This window comes from Hyperolius riggenbachi, chromosome 5 (assembly GCF_040937935.1).
Source record: "Hyperolius riggenbachi isolate aHypRig1 chromosome 5, aHypRig1.pri, whole genome shotgun sequence".
Taxonomy (NCBI): Eukaryota; Metazoa; Chordata; class Amphibia; order Anura; family Hyperoliidae; genus Hyperolius; species Hyperolius riggenbachi.
In genome coordinates this window covers 422312546-422335707 of record NC_090650.1, presented here as the reverse complement: position 1 = coordinate 422335707, position 23162 = coordinate 422312546, and the positions used below count along the sequence as shown (strand labels likewise).

The 23162-nt window shown below is 46.0% G+C and overlaps 1 protein-coding gene across 1 annotated transcript in view; it reads left to right on the top strand.

Moving 5' to 3' along the window:
- Positions 1-23162, top strand: part of LOC137519461 (uncharacterized) — a 200065-nt gene that overhangs the window by 139189 nt on the left and 37714 nt on the right. Inside the window, exons 12-15 of the mRNA XM_068238415.1 lie at positions 1573-1685; positions 5098-5226; positions 6347-6391; positions 11650-11697. Of these exons, the coding sequence (XP_068094516.1) occupies positions 1573-1685; positions 5098-5226; positions 6347-6391; positions 11650-11697 (335 nt within the window). The remainder of the gene's footprint in view (positions 1-1572; positions 1686-5097; positions 5227-6346; positions 6392-11649; positions 11698-23162) is intronic.

Below are 23162 nucleotides of genomic sequence, written 5' to 3'. Positions count from 1 at the left end.
GACCACGGACCTCACACCCAAGTCTAGGAATACTCTGTACTATCATATTATACTCCAGACTAGTTCCAGGGTGTAGAGACCACGGACCTCACACCCAAGACTAGGCATTGTTGATATCTGTTATGACCTATTGCATTCCTGACTATCCCTCTGCTTTCTGATTCGGTACCTACGCATATCTGATTATCTGTTGCCAAACCCTGCCTGCCTTTGGATACCGAGTCAGCCTTCTGTCTCTACACCTTGTCTGTCCGTGTGTTGCCGACCCAGCTTGCCCGACCTAGAGAGCTATCTCTCTCCTTAGAGATATTCTCCAGACCTGCTAGTGACATCCACCTTTCAGGTGTCACTCACTCACAGGTTCTTCCTACCTTCAGCCTGGGACTCCACCCCTTTGGAGGCCTCAGGCTGTTGGACGATTCTTGTACTTCCCAAAATGCGGTATCGCCCATACTGCCAGAGACCACCTGCTCCTCGGGTGGTCTTACTCAAAGTCATTACTGTTGCACCAAACACTCACATTATAAAGGTGTCCAGAGGTTAGTTATACTTAGATTATCGGTGATTCTGCAGATCATCAATAATCAGGTATAATCTGTATTCTTGGTGATACTGCAGATCACCAATAATCAGATTCTCTCTGTGTGCTGACACCGATCGTTACAATAACCACCATTGATTTGCTGTGTACTCACTAGCCTGCAGGATCCAGGAAGTAAAATACCCATCATCGCAATATCTCTGCATTTACTACAATGTGCCAGTAACCTAAAATAATATTTTTAAAACCATAAATAGGAATGGTCCACAAGATGCTAATCATTATGAGTTGATGCAAATGTAATGCTTATTTGATGCAAATGTAGGCAGCTTGTAAATAGACCAGATCCGACATCTGATTGGTTTAATTCCAAGCTGCAGAAATTTGAGTAAAATTTGAATTAATTTGGAACTATTAGCACCTCATTCATCACCTCAAGTGATTATTAACCCTCCTGGTGGTTCATTAATTCTGCCAAATAGGCAGAAATCCATTTAAAAAAAAAAAAAAAAAAATTTTTGTTTCATGTAAAGCTACATGTAACAACACTAGAGGGCGCATGTGTCCCTCTAGTGCGATCGTCGCCGGCATCAATAGCAAACAGGAGAAAGCGTATATATAACGCGTTCCCCTGTTTGGCTTTTCCTGTCGCCCTGGCGAGGATCGGAATGATGTCATGGACGTCAGCCGACGTTCTGACGTCAGACCCCTCCGATCCAGCCCTTAGCGCTGCCTGAAAGTCATTGGTCCGGGCAGCGCAGGGCTCTGGTGGGGGGCCCTCTTCTGCCGCTGCCTGCGGACGATCGCCGCACAGCGGCGGTGATCAAGCTGTATGCGCGGCTTGCAAAGTTCTAGCTGCGCGTACAGCACTTTAAATGGGGCGAATCGCCCCACCAGGGGCTGAGATATGCTCTGAGCTCGGGGTTACCGCTAAGAAGGTTAAAGACAAATGATGGCAATGCATATTATAGAGTAATGTGACAGCGGTTGCTATGTTCTGTTGTTTACTGGCGTCTGCTGTGTTTGGCTAGCTGTTGCTTTCAGCATCGTAAATGTTATGAAGAAGCTCTTGAGATGGACTGTACCTGGGATCCCTCCCAAGTGACTGCTGAGACCAGCTGCCTAACCAAGAACCTCACGTGTGGTAAGTGGCCTGCTAAAATCATTCCCTTTAAAGTGTACCCGTGGCTCGCAAAATAATGTATTTTTAAAAATACTAAACTTATTTTGATACTTTTTAAACTACTTTTTGGTACTTTTTCAATCGCAGGGTGTTGAAAAGATTTTTTTAAGAGAAGGTATAAAATTATCTCCTAGGAGAAAACTCTAGAGAAAAGCGAATTACATATGGCCCCAAATAATTTTAAAGGACCACTGTCCCGAAAATCTTAAAATTTAAAATACATGTAAACACATACAAACACATAGGAAGTATTTTTCTTCCTGAGTAAAGTGAGCCATAGTTTACTTCTCTCCTATGTTGCTGTCGCTTACAGTAGGTAGTAGAAATCTGACTTTACTGACAGGTTTTGGGCTAGTCCATCTCTTCATGGGGGATTCTCAGCATGGCCTTTGTTCTTTATAAAGACTAGGGATGGTCGGAATGCCAATTTCCGATTCCGCGGTAAATCCGCATTCCGCCATTGCCAATTACCGATTCCGCTACCAATTTTCGCATTCCAATGCGGAATTTCCGCCAGAAATCACGGAAATTCCGCCCGACTTTAACATCGATTTTCTCAAAAACTATAAGGTCTTTTTGAAAACTTTTTTTTTGCATCTTGTTCAGAAGATTCTGTTTAACTATTTGCCATTCCTGGACGTGAAACTCACGTCCAGGAAGCCATGTGCGCTCCTGCGCGTCCACGCGGCCGATCGCGCGCGTGCACGCGCGCTCCCGGCCGGCGGTTTGTTAGCCAGTGAATCAGTGAATCGGGCAACGGTGCCCGATCACTGATTCCTCTCCCCCGCAGAAAAAGCGACAGCTTCTCTCGGAAGCTACGCTTTTTCTGCTTCCTATGTCGCTCTAAGCGTACGTGGTACGCTTAGAGTGACGTCACTGTAAACAACTCATGGCTGCCATCTTGTGGCCAAAAAGTAAACTACATCTAAATGTTAAATAAAAATAAAAATACACATATATTTACAAAAAAAATACAATTTCAATCCCACCCTCCCAAAAATACCCACATAAAATGTTTAATTAAAAAAAACAAAAAACATTACAATAAAAAAAAAAAAACACAAATATTTACCTAAGGGTCTAAACTTTTTAAATATCTATGTAAAGATGAAATATTTCTTTTTTTTTTTATTATAAGCTTGTAAATAGTGATGAATGCAAAATGGAAAAAATGCACTTTTATTTCCAAATAAAATATTGTCGCCATACATTGTGATAGGGACATAATTTAAATGGTGTAATAAACGGGACAAATGGGCATATACAATACGTGGGTTTTAATTATGGAGGCATGTATTATTTTAAAACTATAATTGCCGAAAAGTGAGAAATAATGATTTGTTTCCGTTTTCTTCTTATTCTTCCTTTTAAAATGCATTTACAGTAAAGTGGCTCTTAGTAAAATGTACCCCCCAAAGAAAGCCTAATTGGTGGCGGAAAAAACAAGATATAGATCAGTTCATTGTGATAAGTAGTAATAAAGTTATAGGCTAATGAATGGGAGGTGAACATTGTTCGGATGCATGAAGCGAAAAACGACTGAATGCGAACTGGTTAATAAACCTTGAAAATTTGGTGTTTCTAGGACTTACGGGGCTTTTCTATCAACCGCTAAAGTCGGCGGATATTTACTGTAATGTAGATGCAGAAAATAAGCAGATGCAGATTTTCTGCATTTTACATTACAGTTAAAATCCGCTGACTTTAGCGGTTAGTAAAAAAAAATCCGCCGACTTCAGCGGTTAATAGAAAAGCCCCCGTAAATCCTAGAAACACCACATTTTCAGGGTTTATTAAACTGAGTCTTCTGAACAAGATGCAAAAAAAAGTTTTCAAAAAGACCTTATAGTTTTTGGGAAAATCGATGTTAAATTCGGGTGGAATTTCCGCGATTTCCGGCGGAAATCCGCCTAACGCACTTGCATTACCGATTTCCGCATTCCGATGCGGAAATGCAATTTCCGATCGGAATTTCGGAAATTGCATTTCCGCGGAATCCGAATGAGCATCCCTAATAAAGACATTCCCTGAAAAAGATTTACACAAAGATGCTGACCAGCCTCCCTGCTCACTGTACACTTTTTTGGCAGTTGGATGAAGCAACTGCCATTCACTAATTGCTTTCGAAAGTAAAGAAAACCCTGAGAACCCCCCGTGAGGAGATGGGCTAGTCCAAAATCTGTTCTGTCAGATTTCTACTACTTACTGTAAGTGACAGCAACATAGGAGAAAAGTAATTTATGGCTCATTTTACTCTGGAAGAGACACACTTCTTATCTGTGTATTTTTATATATAATTTAAATTTTAAGATTTCCACAGCAGTGATGATTTAACATTACTTTTTCACCTACTTTTTTAGTATTTTTTCAGTTACAAAATGCTGAAACATTATTTTAAACAGAAGATGAAAAATGATCTGCTAGGAGAAGACTTCGGAGATAAAGTGAACTGAATAAGAGCCGCTGTGGTCAATGTCAAACACAGCCGCTATAGGGTGCAAATAATTGTAGATGAAATATCAAGTAAATCATGTTGGCGCTTTATAAATCAATAATGATGATAACAATAATAATCAGGGATGGTCGTAGTCAGTCAACTTCGCTACGCTGGAACTTCGCGTAGTTTTCCGCAATTACGCTTCACTAAACTATGGCTTCCAAATCAAATATTCCCTTCGTATGCATTTCATAGACTATGCAATAAAATACGCAATTACGCATAGTGCGAAGCGTAGTGTATGCGGATGTTTAGGCCCGCATGCAAAAAATTTTACGCATTAATTCCTCTTTAAATGCTTACAAAGGAAACTCTTCTATGCGTACATTCCCCTTTCCAAAGCGTACATTTGTAAGCATACAATCGTATGCGGAAAATTAGCCGCAAGTAACTCATTCGTAGTTCACTACGCAATACGCATGTTAACTACGCATAGTGGGCGTAAGCTACGTGTATCGGTACTTCGCTACGCGTAAATTCGTAAGCGTAGGTTTGAAACTTCACCTACGAACTACGATGCGTAGATGCGAACTACGATGCGTAAATTCGCATTGCCGTAGTATCTGCTCATCCCTGAATAAAAATTAGTAAAAATATCCCAACCAACTAGTAAAAATGTCATCAGAAGAATGAGTTTAGCTTAATCTGACAGCAATTCACTGGGAATTCTCTCTCTCGGAGTACAAAAACTTTTCTGTTTTTTTTTTTTTTGCAAAGACTTTTCTACCGGAGAGATGGTCGGCCCTTGTAAAAGGCAGAGATACTGTATATGTTCATTGTACACATAATTACTCTATTTAATCCTGGATATAAAGCAGGACAGATGGTGGAAAGCAGATCTGTTAAAGGGGGTCTTGTCTCCTCTCTACCCCCCAGAGTCCGGCCACGAATGTGAGAAACTGCTGTGCAGCTGCGACAAAGCCGCCATTGAGTGTTTTGTGAACACGCATATTAACTCTTCCATGAAAGGGATGGATATCACGTTCTGCCCAGATCCCGTTACAGGTAATCAAGTGCCGCAAAGTTAATCTATGAGAGCAGGTGACATTCCTGAACTGCAGGTGGCCCGACCAGAGACAGACGCAGAGACTCTATGCTGCCCTCTGCTGGAGAACGAGTTCTACTCAAAGTCAGCCACAGAACTCTATTATCAGTTGAAGGGGAACTCTGTTTTCATGAAAAATTGCTACACTTACCGGTATATCATGCTTTATGAACAGTGTAAAAATAAATATTATTGATCATTAAATTATATTTGATAATATTTTACAAATGATAAATATGATCAATTATTAACTACGTATGTGTATACAAATATCAATTATTACATTAAATGATTAATAGATACATATTATCTATTACCAGTTCAAGGAAAATTCCAGTTTCATTAAAAATGGCTATAAATATATTGCGCTTCATGAACAATTTCAAAATACATACGATCAATTATGAATTTATAATTGATAATATTCATCAATTATCACCAATTGTTAAATGATACATATTAACAATTATGAAATTATAATTGATAAATAGTAATCATTATTAAATTAAATTATTCCTAAACCTATAGACCACAAAGTTAAAAGTACTGTAGCTTCCGTTGTACGGCCCCTCCTTCTCTCACTCACACTCTAGGGGCCTGATTCACAAAGCGGTGCTAACAGTTAGCACGCTGGTGAAAAGCCCTTTATTACGCCTAAACTCAGTTTAGGCGTGATAAGTTTAGATGTGATAAGTTTAGGCGTGATAACTATAGCACCAACTGGGTTAGCACCGCAGTGCACAGCTGATCAAAAGTTTTGCGCTAGCAAAGTCTGGTGCACTTTGCATAGAGTTTAATGGCGCTAATTTGCGTGCGGGACTTTGCGCGCGATCTAAACTTATCTAAACTTATCATGCCTAAACTTATCACGCCTAAACTTATTACGCCTAAACTTATCACGCCTTAACTGGCTTTTCACCAGCGTGGTGCAATGGTTATCATGCCTAAAGTCTCTAACTGGGTTAGCACCGCTTTGTGAATCGAGCCTTAGGTCTCTCCCTCTCTGCTTCCTCTCTGCAGCCTGACTCATTCTGCATCACCATTGACTCCTCCCTATTTTACTTTCCACCACTCTCCTAGTGTCCCCGGAAACAACGGTTAAGAAGAACGACGTGGAGGTCAAATGTAAGTTATGCCTTCAACTTTGTTTACTAATAACTTTTTGTCCTTGCAGCTGTAATGCAATGTAATGCCTTATAATCTGTTTCTTCTGTCATCTCCAGCTGGCTGGAGAGTGTGTAAGTAAAACTTTCTCAGCTGGTAACTTTTGAAGGAAAAAAAACAAAATGATGGAGTTTTCTAAGTATATACCCCTACTTGTCTATTGCACTCTGACATTCAGATTGCAAAGGGTTAACAGGCATATGTATTGTTTGATTGGGTCACGCCTTTAGCACTTCCCTCTGTGCATCCTCTTTAGATACCCTGGAGATGGAGTGAGTGTCCTTTAAAGTGGATCCGAGATGAACTTTTTCACATTGCATAATTGTGTTCCTTTCCTATTGTTTATAGGGCATTCCTCAAGCCAAATACTTTTTTGTTTTTGTTTTAATACTCTAATTCCCTATAAACTAAACAAGCCACGCCCATAGGTTTTCATAGAGCCAAGACACTTTCATACAGTAGCAAGAGCTCACGGGAGCTCAGCCTGGGCAGGAGGAGGGGGAGGTATTACTAGCCAGAGATTTCAGAGGCAGAGGGGAGGAGGGAGGAGGAGGGGGGATTAGGATTTTTTGCTCAAGATGCAGATAAGCCTGCTTCTGTGTAATGTTTACAAAAACATGGCTGCTGTCATTGTATCACAGGAATAATCAATCATATTCTATTAAAGCTGTTTGCAGCTAGATTTGCTGTGTAAACTATCTAAACTTTAGATAAGATATATTGACAAGTTACTTGTTATATTTAGTTTTTCATCTCGGATGCGCTTTAAGTATAAATGCCAACCCTCAACGTATCCATACGTTACAATTTCATGATAGAAACCGCAGCATCGAGCCAATTTACACAAAGATTTGTAGATAAAGAAACTTTCCAATGATGTTTCATTTCTATTTGTGATTGTGTAACAAGTATTATAGGCCATCGCTGATTTATTTAGTTCTTTGCTGCCTCTTGTTGTTAGTCTGCCAGTTAAATTGAAGCAATAGTATAGGCTGTGGGCCATAAACAGGATAAGTTTTGCAACAGGACCATACAAGTGTTTTTCTAACAGTTATTGGGCACAACCTACTAAGGTCCTCCTAGACCAGTGATGGCTAACCATGGCACTCCAGCTGTGGTGGAACAACAAGTCCCATGAGGCACTGCAATACTCTGACAGCTCTAAGCATAACTCGGGGAGGCAGAGTCATGATGGGATTTATAGCTTTGTCACAGCTGGAGTGCCAAGGTTAGCCAGCCATCACTGTCCTAGACCAAGCACTGGTGAAAATGAATAATCTGGAAAATATGGGCAGGATTAATCCAATAGATGGAATTGACTGGAAAAAAAGCTAAATACCTCCCCTGGAGGAGTATGTCAGAAGGAGAAGAGAGAGGAGGAGAGGGGAACGTCACATAGGACAGTGAAGTCAAGGGGAACAGAGGTGAAAAATGGGTTGAGGAAGAAGAGAAGGGAAGGAAGAGGAAGAAAAGAGAGGAGACAAGAGGGGAGGCATGGGGAGAGAAGGAGAGGAGAAAGGAATGGGGGGGAAGAGAGGAAGGGAGTGTAGGGGAGGAGAGATGTGAAGATAAGATGAGAGCAGAGAAAAGGAAAGAAGACAGAAGAGAGGAGACAGGGGAGAGGAGTAGGGAGATGATAAGGGGAGTATAATGGAGGAGACAGAGGAGATGAGAATTGGAGGAGAAAGAGGAGAGAAGAAGGGAGAAGAAGGGAGGAGACAGAGGAGAGGAGTCGGGAGGAGACATGAGAAGAGTTGGGAGGAGATAGAGGAGAGGAGTAGGGAGGAGACAGAGGAGAGAAGCGGGGAGACAGAGGAGAGAAGGGAGGAGGCTGAGGGGAGGAATAGGGAGGAGACAGGAGAAGAATAGGGAGGAGATAGATGAGAGGAGTAGGGTGGAGACAGAGGAGGGGAGTAGGGAGGAGACAGGAGAAGAGTAGGGAGGAGATAGATGAGAGGAGTAGGGAGGAGACAGAGGGGAAGAGAAGGGAGGAGACAGGAGAAGAGTAGGGAGGAGACAGGAGAAGAGTAGGGAGGAGACAGATGAGAGTAATAGGGTGGAGAGGGGTGAAGATAAGATGAGATCAGAGAAGTGGAAAGGAAAGTAAACAAGAAGAAAGAAGAAAAGAGGTGAGTACAGAAAAGGAGAAGAGAAGAGGGGAGGGAGGAAAGCGGAAAATAGAAAGAAAAGCAAACAGAAACAAGTTATTTTATACAGTAGCTGAATCCCACGTCCCTGTAAGGCTTAATACCCAGCCATAAGCACAGTAAATGTATAATGATACAGCACAGAATGAGGTGGAGCCATTTCAGGACACAAAGCCTCGATAACCCGGCATAATGAAACTTTTGGGGATCTCTTCTGCTTTGATAGAGAAGTTTTCAGCAAAGCTTTGAAAGACTTGACAGAGTTTCGGAGTTCCTAACTTGTTCCCCGCGAGTTGTGTGACTGATAGGCTTGTACTGGATTCCCCAGAATAGCTTGTGGCCTTCCAGTAACTACAAACCAGCTGTCTCTATGCGCTGAATATTCAGCACGGCTGCTCATTATGCCTTCCAGGCTGTGATTTGTGCCTCCCTAGGTATGCTGGGGAATATTTCCAGATAAGTGCGGCTCAGGATATTTATAAATGCTCCTCATAGCTACAATGATAATTGTATTCACAAAGCAGCAGATGTATGCGGAGAGACTTTGAAATATTCCTTCCTCCGGTATGGGGGAGGGCAGATGCGGCTCTTGTTTTTGTTTTCAGCTCGTCAGAGTGAAATGCTGGGTTTTTCTCTGTCATTTATGAGTATTATCCGTAGATTCTGAGGTTATAGGCGCACTGTAGTCACATATCTTCATGCCACATCACAGATGGGGCTTGATTCACAAAAGGGTGCTAACATAGTTAGCATGCCTAAAAGCTTTGGACGTGCTAACTAGGGTGCCAAGTAGTTAGCACATGCAAACTACTTAGCACTGTAGTTACCACATGCAAACTACTACTTAGCACTGTGCTAACTAGGTTGCTAAGTAGTTTGCATGTGCTAACTACCGTGCTAAGTAGTTTGCATGTGCTAACTACCGTGCTAAGTAGTTTGCATGTGCTAACTACCGTGCTAAGTAGTTTGCATGTGCTAACTACTTAGCACCCTAGTTAGCACATGCACAGCATGTTAGCACATGCAAAGTGGCTTTTCAATAGCATGCTAACACTTAGCACCCTTTTGTGAATCAAGCCCATGGTGTTTGGTGACATGAACATGATAACCCTGGACAAGACTTTCCCCCTCAATACTGTAGTTACCCTCCACCAATCCCACCCTCACCTACAACAGTTTCAACATCATTCTTACACCATCTAGTCCTCTGTGTTTCCTACCCCTCCATCTCTCCCCCTAATCTTGTGCATCTGCTGCCCTTTTTAAACCCCCCCCCGGCATAGCTAAGGAGCTATGGGCCCTGGTGCAAGTTGTACATTGCACCCGAAAGCATACATACCAACTCATATGGCGCAACAAAAACCTTCCCTGACAACCACAGTGTCAGAGGTGCAAGAAGGGGATGGGGAGCAGCTTGTTAATGATTACTACTTTTCAAAACATCTATAGAACTGATTATTACTGGCACAGGAGCAATAGAGAGCTAAAATTACAGTTGAAAGAGAGCCCAAGGGCCCCAATGCGGTCGCAACCTCTGCACCCCCTATTGCTACGTCACTGCCCCTACTCCCCCCACACACGCTATGCAACTTACACTATCCGGACCGTGTGATGTCTGCTCTCCAGGGACCGGTAATGCTGCTGCTCTTCACGGAGCCATATCCTGAAATATGAATGTAATATATGAATGAAATCGCTCCAAAAAAATGCAGGCACTGCTATTCCAATCGATTGCAATTTTGGCAAATTTCTCCTGCGGAATGACTGCTCTTAACCCTGCTGCTTACACCGCTGGCAGTGGCAGTGACAGTGGCAGTCCCCTCCCCTGCTTACACCGCTCTGACACTGCAGCTGTCCCCTCTCCTGCTTACACAGCTCTCAGACTGTGGCTGTCCCCTCCCCTGCTTACACCGCTCTGACACTGTGGCTGTCCACTCCCCTGCTTACACCGCTCTGACACTGTGGCTGTCCACACCCCTGCTTACACCGCTCTGACACTGTGGCTGTCCCTTCCCCTGCTTACACCGCTCTGACACTGTGGCTGTCCACACCCCTGCTTACACCGCTCTGACACTGTGGCTGTCCCTTCCCCTGCTTACACCGCTCTCAGACTGCAACTGTCCCCTCCACTAGTTACACCACTCTGACATTGCGTCTGTCCTCTCCTCTGCTTACACCTCTCCAATCCTATGGCAGTCCCCTTCCCTGCTTACACCTCTCTGACACTAGGGCTGTCCCCTCCCCTGCTTACACCTCTCTGACATTTCAGCTGTCTCCTCCCCTGCTTTAACTGCTCTGACACTGTGGCTGTCCTTGGCAGGTTTTGGTGCTCCATATTCATTGTTAAAGTGAACCAGAGACGAAGCACCCTCATGTATTTTACCATATATATCAGTGGGAACATTAGAGAAAACACCTACCCTGCTGTCTGTTTCATTTTTAACTGTTCAGCCTGCTTCTAATCAGCCCTGATAAAATCCCCGACTGAGCATTCAGTCTGGCTTTGCTATAATGACTCAGCTATAATGATTTCTGAGCAAAGCCACAAGGGGGCAGGCTTGGGCTTGAAAAAACACCAGAGAGCACAGACTCAGCTATAAAAATTCCTGAGCAAAGCCAGACTGATTGCTCAGTCGGGGATTTTATCTTGGCTGATAAGAAGCAAGCGGAACAGTTACAAATGAAACAGAGAGCAGGGTAGGTGTTTTCTCTAATGTCCCCATTGATATATGTGGTAAAATATATGAGGGTGCTTCGTCTCTGGTTCACTTTAAGCATGGATTGCTTCAGAAGGCAGAATGTAAAATCTGTACTGGGTCCCATAGTTCCTTAGCTATACCATTGAGCACTGCTTTTAACTAAGCTAGATTGTTCAGTTTCAATAGGTTTTTAATGGTGAAAACACAAGAGATAGCTATAGCGAACATGTATACTATAAAAACCTATGCAGGGGGTAGCATGACATCTCCAAGAATGCCACTTAGGAGACAACAACCAATAAGACAGGGAAGTTTACATTACAAGGATGGTGCACTATAAATCTATAACATTTTATTGTATTTTTTTTACCAGCACAGCAGAACAGGAGTATGGACGTGCCATATGTTCCCCAGAGAGAAGGTAGGATTACACCATATCTGTGCTATTTATGGGTCCTCTCTAAGCTGTTTGCCTGCACTGCTAAGAGGAATAACAACTTATAAACATTACAGTACATTTAAAATGACAAATGCTGTGTTTGGGCACCTGGTGAGGCCAATAGAGTATTGGTAAAACCTGCCAGTAACTCTGATCAGCTCTGATTGGGTTTACAATGTTGTTTTTGTTTGGTATTTGCATTGTTTTTCATTGCAAAACAGAAGCTATTAGGGATTATTCAGGTTGGAGTGCGCATTTGCGGTGTCCCACAATGCATTACCGCTGAATATGCAAATCATCTTCTTGTTGTCCCTGTAAGGTAGCCACACCTCCAGAACCGCTGGAATGCAATGATGTGTCAACTTGTTAATTTGTACAGAACCACAATAATCTAACATGCATACCAGAGCTGGGACAATTATAAGTTAACTCTCCAATCCTTAAAATAACTCCAGAGCTAAAGACAGGCTGAGGCTGTTAATTAACTGCGTGTGAAAATAACTACAGACGAGGTAAATTAACTACAGAGGAGGTAACGTAAGTAATGAAGAGATAAGATAACTCTCTCACTGTGTGGAGGTAAGTTTTCTCTTGCCTTATTATCTCCAGCATGATCTTAGTGAATTGAGGCCAAGGTCCTCCAGCACCCAAGGCTGAGATAGCAAAGTGCGCCCCTCCATCCCTCCTACCCCAGCCGTCTCACACTAATTGCTATTAGAGTAAGAGGCGCCCCAGGGCCTATAATACAAACCTATATAAAGCATCCGTTTGGCTACTACTCTCACCTTGGGGGCCCAACTCACCGCCTGGGTTCCTGATAACCGATACTCAGCATTGGCCTCAAATAGATGCATGCTGAGACTCCCGCCCATTAACCTGCTTTAACATACCAAAGAACAGGGCCGGATTTACCATAAGGCACTGTAGGCATGTGCCTACAGGCGCCTGATGATGGAAAGGCAGCTCACTCCTCTACCCGAGTACCTTTCTCCCTTCTTCCCTATGCAGAGTCCTGAGCAGAGTGTAAATGAGAGGTTAATCACCTGGGTCTTGGTATTCCACTGACCAGATCTCCCTTCAGTCGGGGGCACCTCTAGCTACTTAATACTTGAGAGCACCTCTAGCTACTTATTATTAGTTAGCCAGAGGTATACTCAGTATTAAGGGACACATGTGGCTACCTACACTGGGCAGGGGTAGGTAGGGAGAAGTGACAGCTGGGACAGCCAGCACATTTGCAGTGTGGTTCGGCAGGGTTTGTAGGTTCATGGAGGAAGAAGTCTAAGGTGCCAGGACATCTGTGCCTATAGGCTCCTGGTCCTGCCAAAGAATCATTCATTCCAGTTCTCATTCAGTAGATGCGTACGTAACTCTGTGCAGAATTCCTGTACCCTCATTAGACGCTTCACTTGGGGTATGCGGCACATGGAGGCAGCAGATCGTCTCTCCTCCCGCTATGACTGCTAGATAAATGAAGAAAGTAGGCTATTAATACCTATATTTCCAGCTCAGATCATTATCTCCAGGCAGAGACAGATCCCCGCAGTGGGACAGAGCTGTCTGGGCGGAAATAAGAGGCAATTATTTTAGACTCTTGGTAAAACGTTGCTGTAATAAATGTGTCTTTTATCATAAATACAACTCGGGGGAGATTACGTCAGTTACAGACGGTTTAGTTTCAAAGCAGGCTGAACTACAAGAACCAGCAAGATTCACAACGGTTGGTTGGATGAAAGATCCCGTGTGGTCTGCATAGCATACATTTAGGGTTCGTTCACACTAGGGGCGTTTTCGGCATTTTTTTAAGTGCAGGCGATTTTCAAAATCGCCCACAAAACGCTGGTGCAATGAATCTCTATGAGAAGGTTCATATCAGTGCGTTTCGTCCGCTATGCACTCCGCAAATCGGTGGCCGTACCATTTTTGAGGCGATTTTGCCTCAATGGCGGGTATAGGAAAAACATAAAATGCTCACAAAATCACGTTTTTAAGAATAAATACATTGTATTTATTCTTTTCCGGGTCAAAGAGTTCACTTCCTGACATGCGTCAAGGAGTAAATTAAAAAAATCGCTCTGAAAAAGCACTTGGAAAAGCACTTTTAAAAAAAAACGCAGCACTCAGTGGAGCGCCAGGAGGCATTAAAAAAAAAACGAGCACAAAATCGCAAAACACTTGCGTTTGCAATTTCGATGTTAGAAGTGAACAAGGCCTCAGAAAGGGCGCCGAGAAATTGGGTGCAGAGTGAGTGAAGCCAGAAAAAGTCTCATCCTGCTGCGGCAAATTTCCTGGCAGCGTTAATTACTATTCCCCCTTCGAGGTGGCGTACAGTGGGGGGTAAGATGGAATTTGCTGGCGGCTGAACTGCACTGTTTTTACCGTAAATTGTGTTCCATCTTTTGCCGACGCCCAAAACTGAGTATCGCTATAGCCATAATTCACATTACTGCCTATGGCGGCCCCCAAATGTCCTCGCACACGAGGCGCCATTTTTACCTAACTCGGTCTGCATGTTCTCCCTGCGTTTGTGCGGATTTACAAGTTCTCTATTTTTATGAAAATTGCATTGTTATTTATTCCTGTAACTTCTAAGAGAGCACTGGCCAAAACTGATCCATATTTGTATGTAAAAACCTGGTGAGACATGAGCTTTCAGTGTGTTCACTTTAAAAGACAACTGTAACGAGACGTATGTGGAGGCTGCCATGTTTACTTCCTTTTAAACAGTTCCGGTTTCCTGGCTATCCTGCTGATCCTCCGCCTCTAATACTTTCAGCCACAGCCCCTGAACAAGCATGCAGCCAATCAGGTGTTTCTGACATTATTGTCAGATCTGACAAGATTAGCTGCATGCATGTTTCTGGTGTTAGGCTAGGTTCACACTTGGTACGTTAACGTATCCGTGGTTCCGTTTTTCAGCCTGGATCAAAAATGGAGCCACGGAGACTAATGGTGGAAATAGAAGCCGCCTTCACTCAAAAAAACTCGGATCCGTCTGCGTTCAGGGGGACCGATTTTAAAAATCTGAACGGACGGTCCGGATTTGCTGCAGTTTCTCAGACCGTAATTGGTCCCGAATACACGGAGGGGTAGTGGAGGGCAGCGGAAAAACTGATCCGTTTCTGTGTCACAGCCTGTGGGGGGAGAGGCAGCCGCCATGCTGAAGGGGTATAGCAGGAAGGATGGGGGTGGCAGCGGTCAGCGGGGGAGGGTGGCCCGCCCCCCCCCCCCCCCCCCCTCACCTGGGTCCCCCGTCCCCACTGCTCCTCCTGCTAGTTTCCGCAAAAACTTGTTAAAATGTATAGCAGGTAGCCAGGAGCTTACCTACTTCTACTTCCTCTGCTTGCCGCGTCACAGCCTGCAATGCCGCCCTCCGAAGTGGAGGAAGTGGAGAGAAGGTAAGCTCCCTGCTTGCTGCCGCTAAACATTTTAACAAGTTTTGTGGAAACTAGCTGGAGGGGTAGCGGGGATGGGGGACCCAGGTGAGGGGGGGTGGACATCCCCCTGCCTGCTATACCCCTCCAGCATGGTGGCTGTCTCTCCCCCCATAGCATACATTTCCACGGACTGTAAACGTATGTTGCAAAATATTTTTTTTAGAAAAAACAGAAAAAAAAAGTTTAGAAAAACTGATCCGATCTGCAACGGGCCAGTGTGGACCTAGCCTAATTCAGACACTACTGCAGCCAAATAGACCAGCGGGGCTGCCAGGCAACTGGTATTGTATAAAAGGAAATATGGCAACTTCCCTTTCCCTCACACTTCAGTTGCCCTTTAAGCATTAGTGTTTACTTTATGGGGAGCTGTCTTGTCAGTGCTCTCCTGCCATCTATTCACAGTTGCTTTTAAGAACAATTTACCGTATATACTCGCAAGCAACCCGACCGACATATAAGCCGACCCCCCAACTTTTACCTGAAAAACCAGGAAACAATGATTGATCCTCATATAAGCCAGGGGTAGGAAATGCTGTCCGTGTGATCCCCCCAGTGTGTCCCAGTATAGCTAGTATAGTGCCCAGTATAGCTAGTATAGTGCCCAGTATGGGAAGGTAGTGCCCCAGTATAGCTAGTAAAGTGCCCAGTATAGCTAGTATAGTGCCCAGTATAGCTAGTATAGTGCCCAGTATAGCTAGTATAATTCCCAGTATAGCTAGTATAGTGCCCACCAATATAGTGCCCAGTATAGCTAGTATAATGCCCAGTATAGCTAGTAAAGTGCCCAGTATAGCTAGTAAAGTGCCCAGTATAGCTAGTATAGTGCCCAGTACAGCTAGTATAGTGCCCAGTATAGCCAGTATAGTGCCCCAGTATAGCTAGTATAGTGCCCCAGTATAGCCAGTATAGTGCCCAGTATAGCTAGTAAAGTGCCCAGTATAGCTAGTATAGTGCCCAGTATAGTTAGTAAAGTGCCCAGTATAGCTAGTATAGTGCCCCAGTATAGCCAGTATAGTGCCCCAGTATAGCTAGTATAGTGCTCAGTATAGGTAGGTAGTGCTCAGTATAGGTAGGTAGTGCTAAGTATAGTGCAACAGCATGGGTAGGTAGTGCCCCCCCCACCCCCACGGCCGCCGCTGCTATTAGCTTACCCGGCGGCTTCCTCTATTCCCCTCTCCGTCTCCTGCTCGCCCCGTGTAAATAATTCACAGCAGCTCGCCCCACGGCGGCTACTGTGTGATGAGGGAGGAAGCAGGAGAGCGGCTTCCTGTAGTGGCGATGTGTATCCCAGTATAGCTAGTATAGTGCCCAGTATAGCTAGTATAATGCCCAGTATAGCTAGTATAGTGCCCAGTATAGCTAGTATAGTGCCCAGTATAGCTAGTATAGTATAGCTAGTATAGAGCCCAGTATAGCTAGTATAGTGCCCAGTATAGCTAGTATAGCCCAGTATAGCTAGTATAGTGCCCAGTATAGCTAGTATAGTGCCCAGTATAGCTAGTATAGTATAGCTAGTATAGAGCCCAGTATAGCTAGTATAGTGCCCAGTATAGCTAGTATAGTGCCCAGTATAGCTAGTATAGTGCCCAGTATAGCTAGTATAGTATAGCTAGTATAGAGCCCAGTATAGCTAGTATAGTGCCCAGTATAGCTAGTATAGTGCCCAGTATAGCTAGTATAGTGCCCAGTATAGCTAGTATAGTGCCCAGTACAGCTAGTAAAGTGCCCAGTATAGCTAGTATAATGCCCAGTATAGCTAGTATAGTGCCCACCAATATAGTACCCAGTGTAGCTAGTATAATGCCCAGTATAGCTAGTAAAGTGCCCAGTATAGCTAGTAAAGTGCCCAGTATAGCTAGTATAGTGCCCACTACAGCTAGTATAGTGCCCAATATAGGTAGTATAGTGCCAGGTATAGGTAGTAAAGTGCCTAGTATAGCTAGTATCGTGCCCAGTATAGCTAGTATAGTGCCCAGTACAGCTAGTAAAGTGCCCAGTATAGCTAGTAAAGTGCCCAGTATAGCTAGTAAAGTGCCTAGTATAGCTAGTATCGTGCCCAGTATAGCTAGTAAAGTGCCCAGTATAGCTAGTATAGTGCCCAGTATAGCTAGTATAGTGCCCCAGTATAGCTAGTATAGTGCCCCAGTATAGCCAGTATAGTGCCCAGTATAGCTAGTAAAGTGCCCAGTATAGCTGGTATAGTGCCCAGTATAGCTAGTAAAGTGCCCAGTATAGCTAGTAAAGTGCCCCAGTATAGCTAGTATAGTGCTCAGTATAGGTAGGTAGTGCTCAGTATAGGTAGGTAGTGCTCAGTATAGTGCCCCAGTATGGGTAGGTAGTGCCCCCCCACCCCCACCGCTGCTATTAGCTTACCCGGCGGCTTCCTCTATTCCCCTCTCAGTCTCCTCCTCGCCCCGTGTAAATAATTCACAGCAGCTCGCCCCACGGCGGCTACTGTGTGATGAGGGAGGAAGCAGAAGAGCGGCTTCCTGTAGCGGCGATGTGTATCGCCGTTACTATGGGAACCGCTCTGTACGGCTTACTCCCTCATCACGCAGCAGCCGCCGTGGGGCGAGCTGCTGTGAATTATTTACACGGGGCGAGGAGGAGACTGAGAGGGGAAAAGAGGAAGCCGCCGGGTAAGCTAATAGCAGCGGCGGCCGCGGGAGTCTATCCCAGACCACATGACTCGCATACAAGCCGACCCCCCAACTTTTGGCCTACTTTTTGGGGGTCAAAAATTCAGTTTGCTTGCGAGTATATACGGTAAACACTTTGATCTGACTAAACAAACACAGAACAACAGAGTGCTGTATATGGAATAAAAACTTTTCATTGTGAGCTGTGTAAGAGTTCGGCTTCCCTTTAAAGGACACCTGAAGTGAGAGGGATATGGAGGCTGACATATTTATTTCTTTTTAATCAGTACCTGTTCATCCTCGGCCTCTAATACTTTTATCGGTAGACCCTGAACAAGCATGCAGGCCAGATGTTTGACCATAACTAGCGACTAGAGCAGGAGGAGCACTTGACATTAACCCATTAGCGCTATGTGCGTTACCATGGTGATGAGTGTGTTGCTATGATAACTCACATTACATTGGGCATTACCACAGCAATGCGCACGTTAACCCTTCCGACAAAATTTCCGCTTTCCAAAAAGTGACTTTACAATTTCCGCATATTTCCAAAGAATGTTATTTTTTGTTTGTCAGTAAAGTTGACATAAACCACATTTCCGGTTGGCGACCATTGTCAGGCCCGGATGTACATCACAGGAGCCTATAGGCACAGATGTCCTCGCACCCTAGACTCCGCCCTCCATGAACCTACATACCCCCACCGTAGCGCACCACAAGTGTGCTGGCTGGCCCAGCTGTCTCTTCTCCCTTACTTTCCTTTCCCATCATAGCTACAGGTGCCTCTTAGCATTTGGTAACTATAGGTGCCCCAGTGGAATGCCGAGAGCCGTGCAAGTAACCTCTCATTACACTCTGCTCAGGCCTCTGCATAGGAGGGAGAGGAATGAGCCACCTTTCCATCAGCAGGCGCCTATAGGCACGTGCCTACATTGTCTTATGGTAAATCCGGCCCTGATCATGGTAAACTTTTGCATTCTCTGATTCTCCTAATACTTCCGAAATCTTCTGACCAGCCTTTAAGAGAACCTGAGGTGGGTTCTAAGAATCCAATTAGCATACAGAGGCTGGGTCTTCATATAATACCCAGCCTCTGTTGCTATACTGTTCCCTTCAGTCTCCCCCTTACGCTCTGCTATGCCCCCATAAAGCAATTGCTGTGCCCAGCCGACTGTTTACATCTGAAGTGTCAGTCTCTGAGCTCCCCCGCCTCCGATATTGCCGCTCCCCACCTGCATCCCTTCCCTCCAATCAGCGGAGAGGCGGGGAGCGGCGCTATGGAGGAGGCGGGGGAGCGGCAGAGACTGACACTTCAGATGTAAACAGCCGGCTGGCGACATGCTGTGTGTTGCCAGCATGGCGATTGATTTATGGGGCACAGCAGAGCGCAGGGGGGAGACTGGAGGGAACAGTATCGGAACAGAGGCTGGGCATCATATGCAGAACCAGCCTCTGTGTGCTAATTGGATTCTTAGAACCCACCTCGGGTTCTCTTTAAATTACCATGGGTAATCCGATTTCTGCAGAAAACTTCTGAATTCTCTGATTGGTCTAAAATGACTGAAGTCTCCTGATTGGTCTGTATTGACTGCGGTAATCCCATTTCTGCAGAAAAATTCCGCATTCTTTCACTGGTCTAAAATTCACAAGGGTTAAAAAAACAAGTGTGACCATCGTGATCTTCACACCCATAACAAGTGTAGCCACAAAACACCTGATCTGAAGTATAGTCCTGTGTATGGGAGGAAGGGAAGGTTAGTAAGTTGGGCCCCCCACAGCTCTGGGCCCCCCTGCCTTCGCATGTGCTGCTCCCCTCTAGTTACATCCCTGATCGCAGCGAATCTGCCTCTTCCAGTCGCGTACGTTAAAAAGGGGCGTCGGGAAAAAAGGGCGCAGGGTTTTAAACGATAAGCATGAATAACGTTTAAAAAAAATTGTGCTATATTTCGTTTAAAAATAATGTTTTATAAAATTATAAATCATTAAATAATGTGTATGAAATCAGCAATTGTAAAAACGTTAATCTTCCCTGTTTAAAAATTGAAATTTATAATAATGTTTTATAAAACATTAATAAGAATGTTACGAAAGCTATACCTAACCCTACTCTCACACAGAACCCTCCCTGTACCTATCCCTAACCCCTAGACCCCCTGGTGGTGCCTAAACCTAAGACCCCCCTGTTGGTGCCTAAACCTAAGACCCCCCTGGTGGTGCCTAAACCTAAGACCCCCCTGTTGGTGCCTAAACCTAAGACCCCCCTGGTGGTGCCTAAACCTAAGATCCCCCTGGTGGTGCCTAAACCTAAGACCCCCCTGGTGGTGCCTAAACCTAAGACCCCCCTGGTGGTGCCTAAACCTAAGACCCCCCTGTTGGTGCCTAAACCTAAGACCCCCCTGGTGGTGCCTAAACCTAAGACCCCCCTGTTGGTGCCTAAACCTAAGACCCCCCTGTTGGTGCCTAAACCTAAGACCCGCCTGGTGGTGCCTAAACCTAAGACCCCCCTGGTGGTGCCTAAACCTAAGACCCCCCTGGTGGTGCCTAAACCTAAGACCCCCTTGGTGGTGCCTAAACCTAAGACCCCCCTGGTGGTGCCTAAACCTAAGACCCCCCTGGTGGTGCCTAAACCTAAGACCCCCCTGGTGGTGCCTTAACCTAAGACCCCCCTGGTGGTGCCTAAACCTAAGACCCCCTTGGTGGTGCCTAAACCTAAGACTCCCCTGGTGGTGCCTAAACCTAAGACCCCCCTGGTGGTGCCTAAACCTAAGACCCGCCTGGTGGTGCCTAAACCTAAGACCCCCCTGGTGGTGCCTAAACCTAAGACCCCCCTGGTGGTGCCTAAACCTAAGACCCCCTTGGTGGTGCCTAAACCTAAGACCCCCCTGGTGGTGCCTAAACCTAAGACCCCCCTGGTGGTGCCTAAACCTAAGACCCCCCTGGTGGTGCCTTAACCTAAGAACCCCCTGGTGGTGCCTAAACCTAAGACCCCCTTGGTGGTGCCTAAACCTAAGACCTTCCTGGTGGTGCCTAAACCTAAGACCCCCCTGGTGGTGCCTAAACCTAAGACCCGCCTGGTGGTGCCTAAACCTAAGACCCCCCTGGTGGTGCCTAAACCTAAGACCCCCCTGGTGGTGCCTAAACCTAAGACCCCCCTTGTGGTGCCTAAACCTAAGACCCCCCTGTGATAAGCATTAATAACTTTTTAAAAAAATATTGTGCGGTTTTTCGTTTAAAAATAATGTTTTAAAAATTATAAATCATTAAATAATGTGTAATCATGAGAAGCAGTTATAAAACATTAAAAGTCTCCGGGCGCGGCTTTTAAAACGTTATTTTTCTCCGGCGCCCTTTTTTCCTGTTGGGCGCCCATTAAACGATATTTATTATGGGAGTGAATGGCGGCACCCTTTTTGTCCACCTGCCTCATGCGCCCAAATTTCCTGCTTCCCTTCCAGTCTGAAAGTTTGACTTTAGCAAAAGTGATTATGGGGACAATGGGCATGAGGAGAGGAATAGACCTATAAGGAGCATACCCCTGTGCTTGCCTTAGGTAGCTGTGCCTCAGGTCCCCTGTGCTTCCCTTAGGTAGCTGTGCCTCAGGACCCCTGTGCTTGCCTTAGGAGGTAGCTGTGCCTCAGGTCCCCTGTGCTTCTCTTAGGTAGCGGTGCCTCAGGTCCCCTGTGCTTCCCTTAGGTAGCTGTGTCTCAGGACCCCTGTGCTTCCCTTAGGTAGCGGTGCCTCAGGTCCCCTGTGCTTCCCTTAGGTAGCTGTGCCTCAGGACCCCTGTGCTTCCCTTAGGTAGCTGTGCCTCAGGTCCCCTGTGCTTCCCTTAGGTAGCTGTGCCTCAGGTCCCCTGTGCTTCCCTTAGGTAGCTGTGCCGCAGGTCCCCTGTGCTTCCCTTAGGTAGCTGTGCCTCAGGTCCCCTGTGCTTCCCTTAGGTAGCTGTGCCTCAGGTCCCCTGTGTTTCCCTTAGGTAGCTGTGCCTCAGGTCCCCTGTGCTTCCCTTAGGTAGCTGTGCCTCAGGTCCCCTGTGTTTACCTTAGGTAGCTGTGCCTCAGGACCCCTGTGCTTTCCTTAGGTAGCTGTGCCTCAGGTCCCCTGTGCTTCCCTTAGGTAGCTGTGCCTCAGGTCCCCTGTGCTTCCCTTAGGTAGCTGTGCCTCAGGACCCCTGTGCTTCCCTTAGATAGCTGTGCCTCAGGTCCCCTGTGCTTCCCTTAGGTAGCTGTGCCTCAGGACCCCTGTGCTTCCCTTAGGTAGCTGTGCCTCAGGTCCCCTGTGCTTCCCTTGGGTAGCTGTGTCTCAGGACCCCTGTGCTTCCCTTAGGTAGCTGTGTCTCAGGTCCCCTGTGCTTCCCTTAGGTAGCTGTGCCTCAGGACCCCTGTGCTTCCCTTAGGTAGCTGTGTCTCAGGACCCCTGTGCTTCCCTTAGATAGCTGTGCTTCAGGTCCCCTGTACTTCCCTTAGGTAGCTGTGCCTCAGGACCCCTGTGCTTTCCTTAGGTAGCTGTGCCTCAGGTCCCCTGTGCTTCCCTTAGGTAGCTGTGCCTCAGGTCCCCTGTGCTTCCCTTAGATAGCTGTGCCCCAGGTCCCCTGTGCTTCCCTTAGGTAGCTGTGCCTCAGGACCCCTGTGCTTCCCTTAGGTAGCTGTGCCTCAGGACCCCTGTGCTTCCCTTAGGTAGCTGTGCCTCAGGACCCCTGTGCTTCCCTTAGGTAGCTGTGCCTCAGGTCCCCTGTGCTTCCCTTAGGTAGCTGTGTCTCAGGACCCCTGTGCTTCCCTTAGGTAGCTGTGTCTCAGGTCCCCTGTGCTTCCCTTAGGTAGCTGTGCCTCAGGACCCCTGTGCTTCCCTTAGGTAGCTGTGTCTCAGGACCCCTGTGCTTCTCTTAGGTAGCTGTGTCTCGGGTCCCCTGTGCTTCCCTTAGGTAGCTGTGCCTCAGGACCCCTGTGCTTCCCTTAGGTAGCTGTGCCTCAGGACCCCTGTGCTTCCCTTAGGTAGCTGTGCCTCAGGACCCCTGTGCTTCCCTTAGGTAGCTGTGTCTCAGGTCCCCTGTGCTTCCCTTAGGTAGCTGTGCCTCAGGACCCCTGTGCTTGCCTTAGGTAGCTGTGCCCCAGGTCCCCTGTGCTTCCCTTAGGTAGCTGTGCCTCAGGTCCCCTGTGCTTCCCTCAGGTAGCTGTGCCTCAGGACCCCTGTGCTTCCCTTAGGTAGCTGTGCCTCAGGTCCCCTGTGCTTCCCTTAGGTAGCTGTGCCTCAGGACCCCTGTGCTTCCCTTAGGTAGCTGTGCCTCAGGACCCATGTGCTTCCCTTAGATAGCTGTGCCTCAGGTCCCCTGTGCTTCCCTTAGGTAGCTGTGTCTCAGGACCCCTGTGCTTCTCTT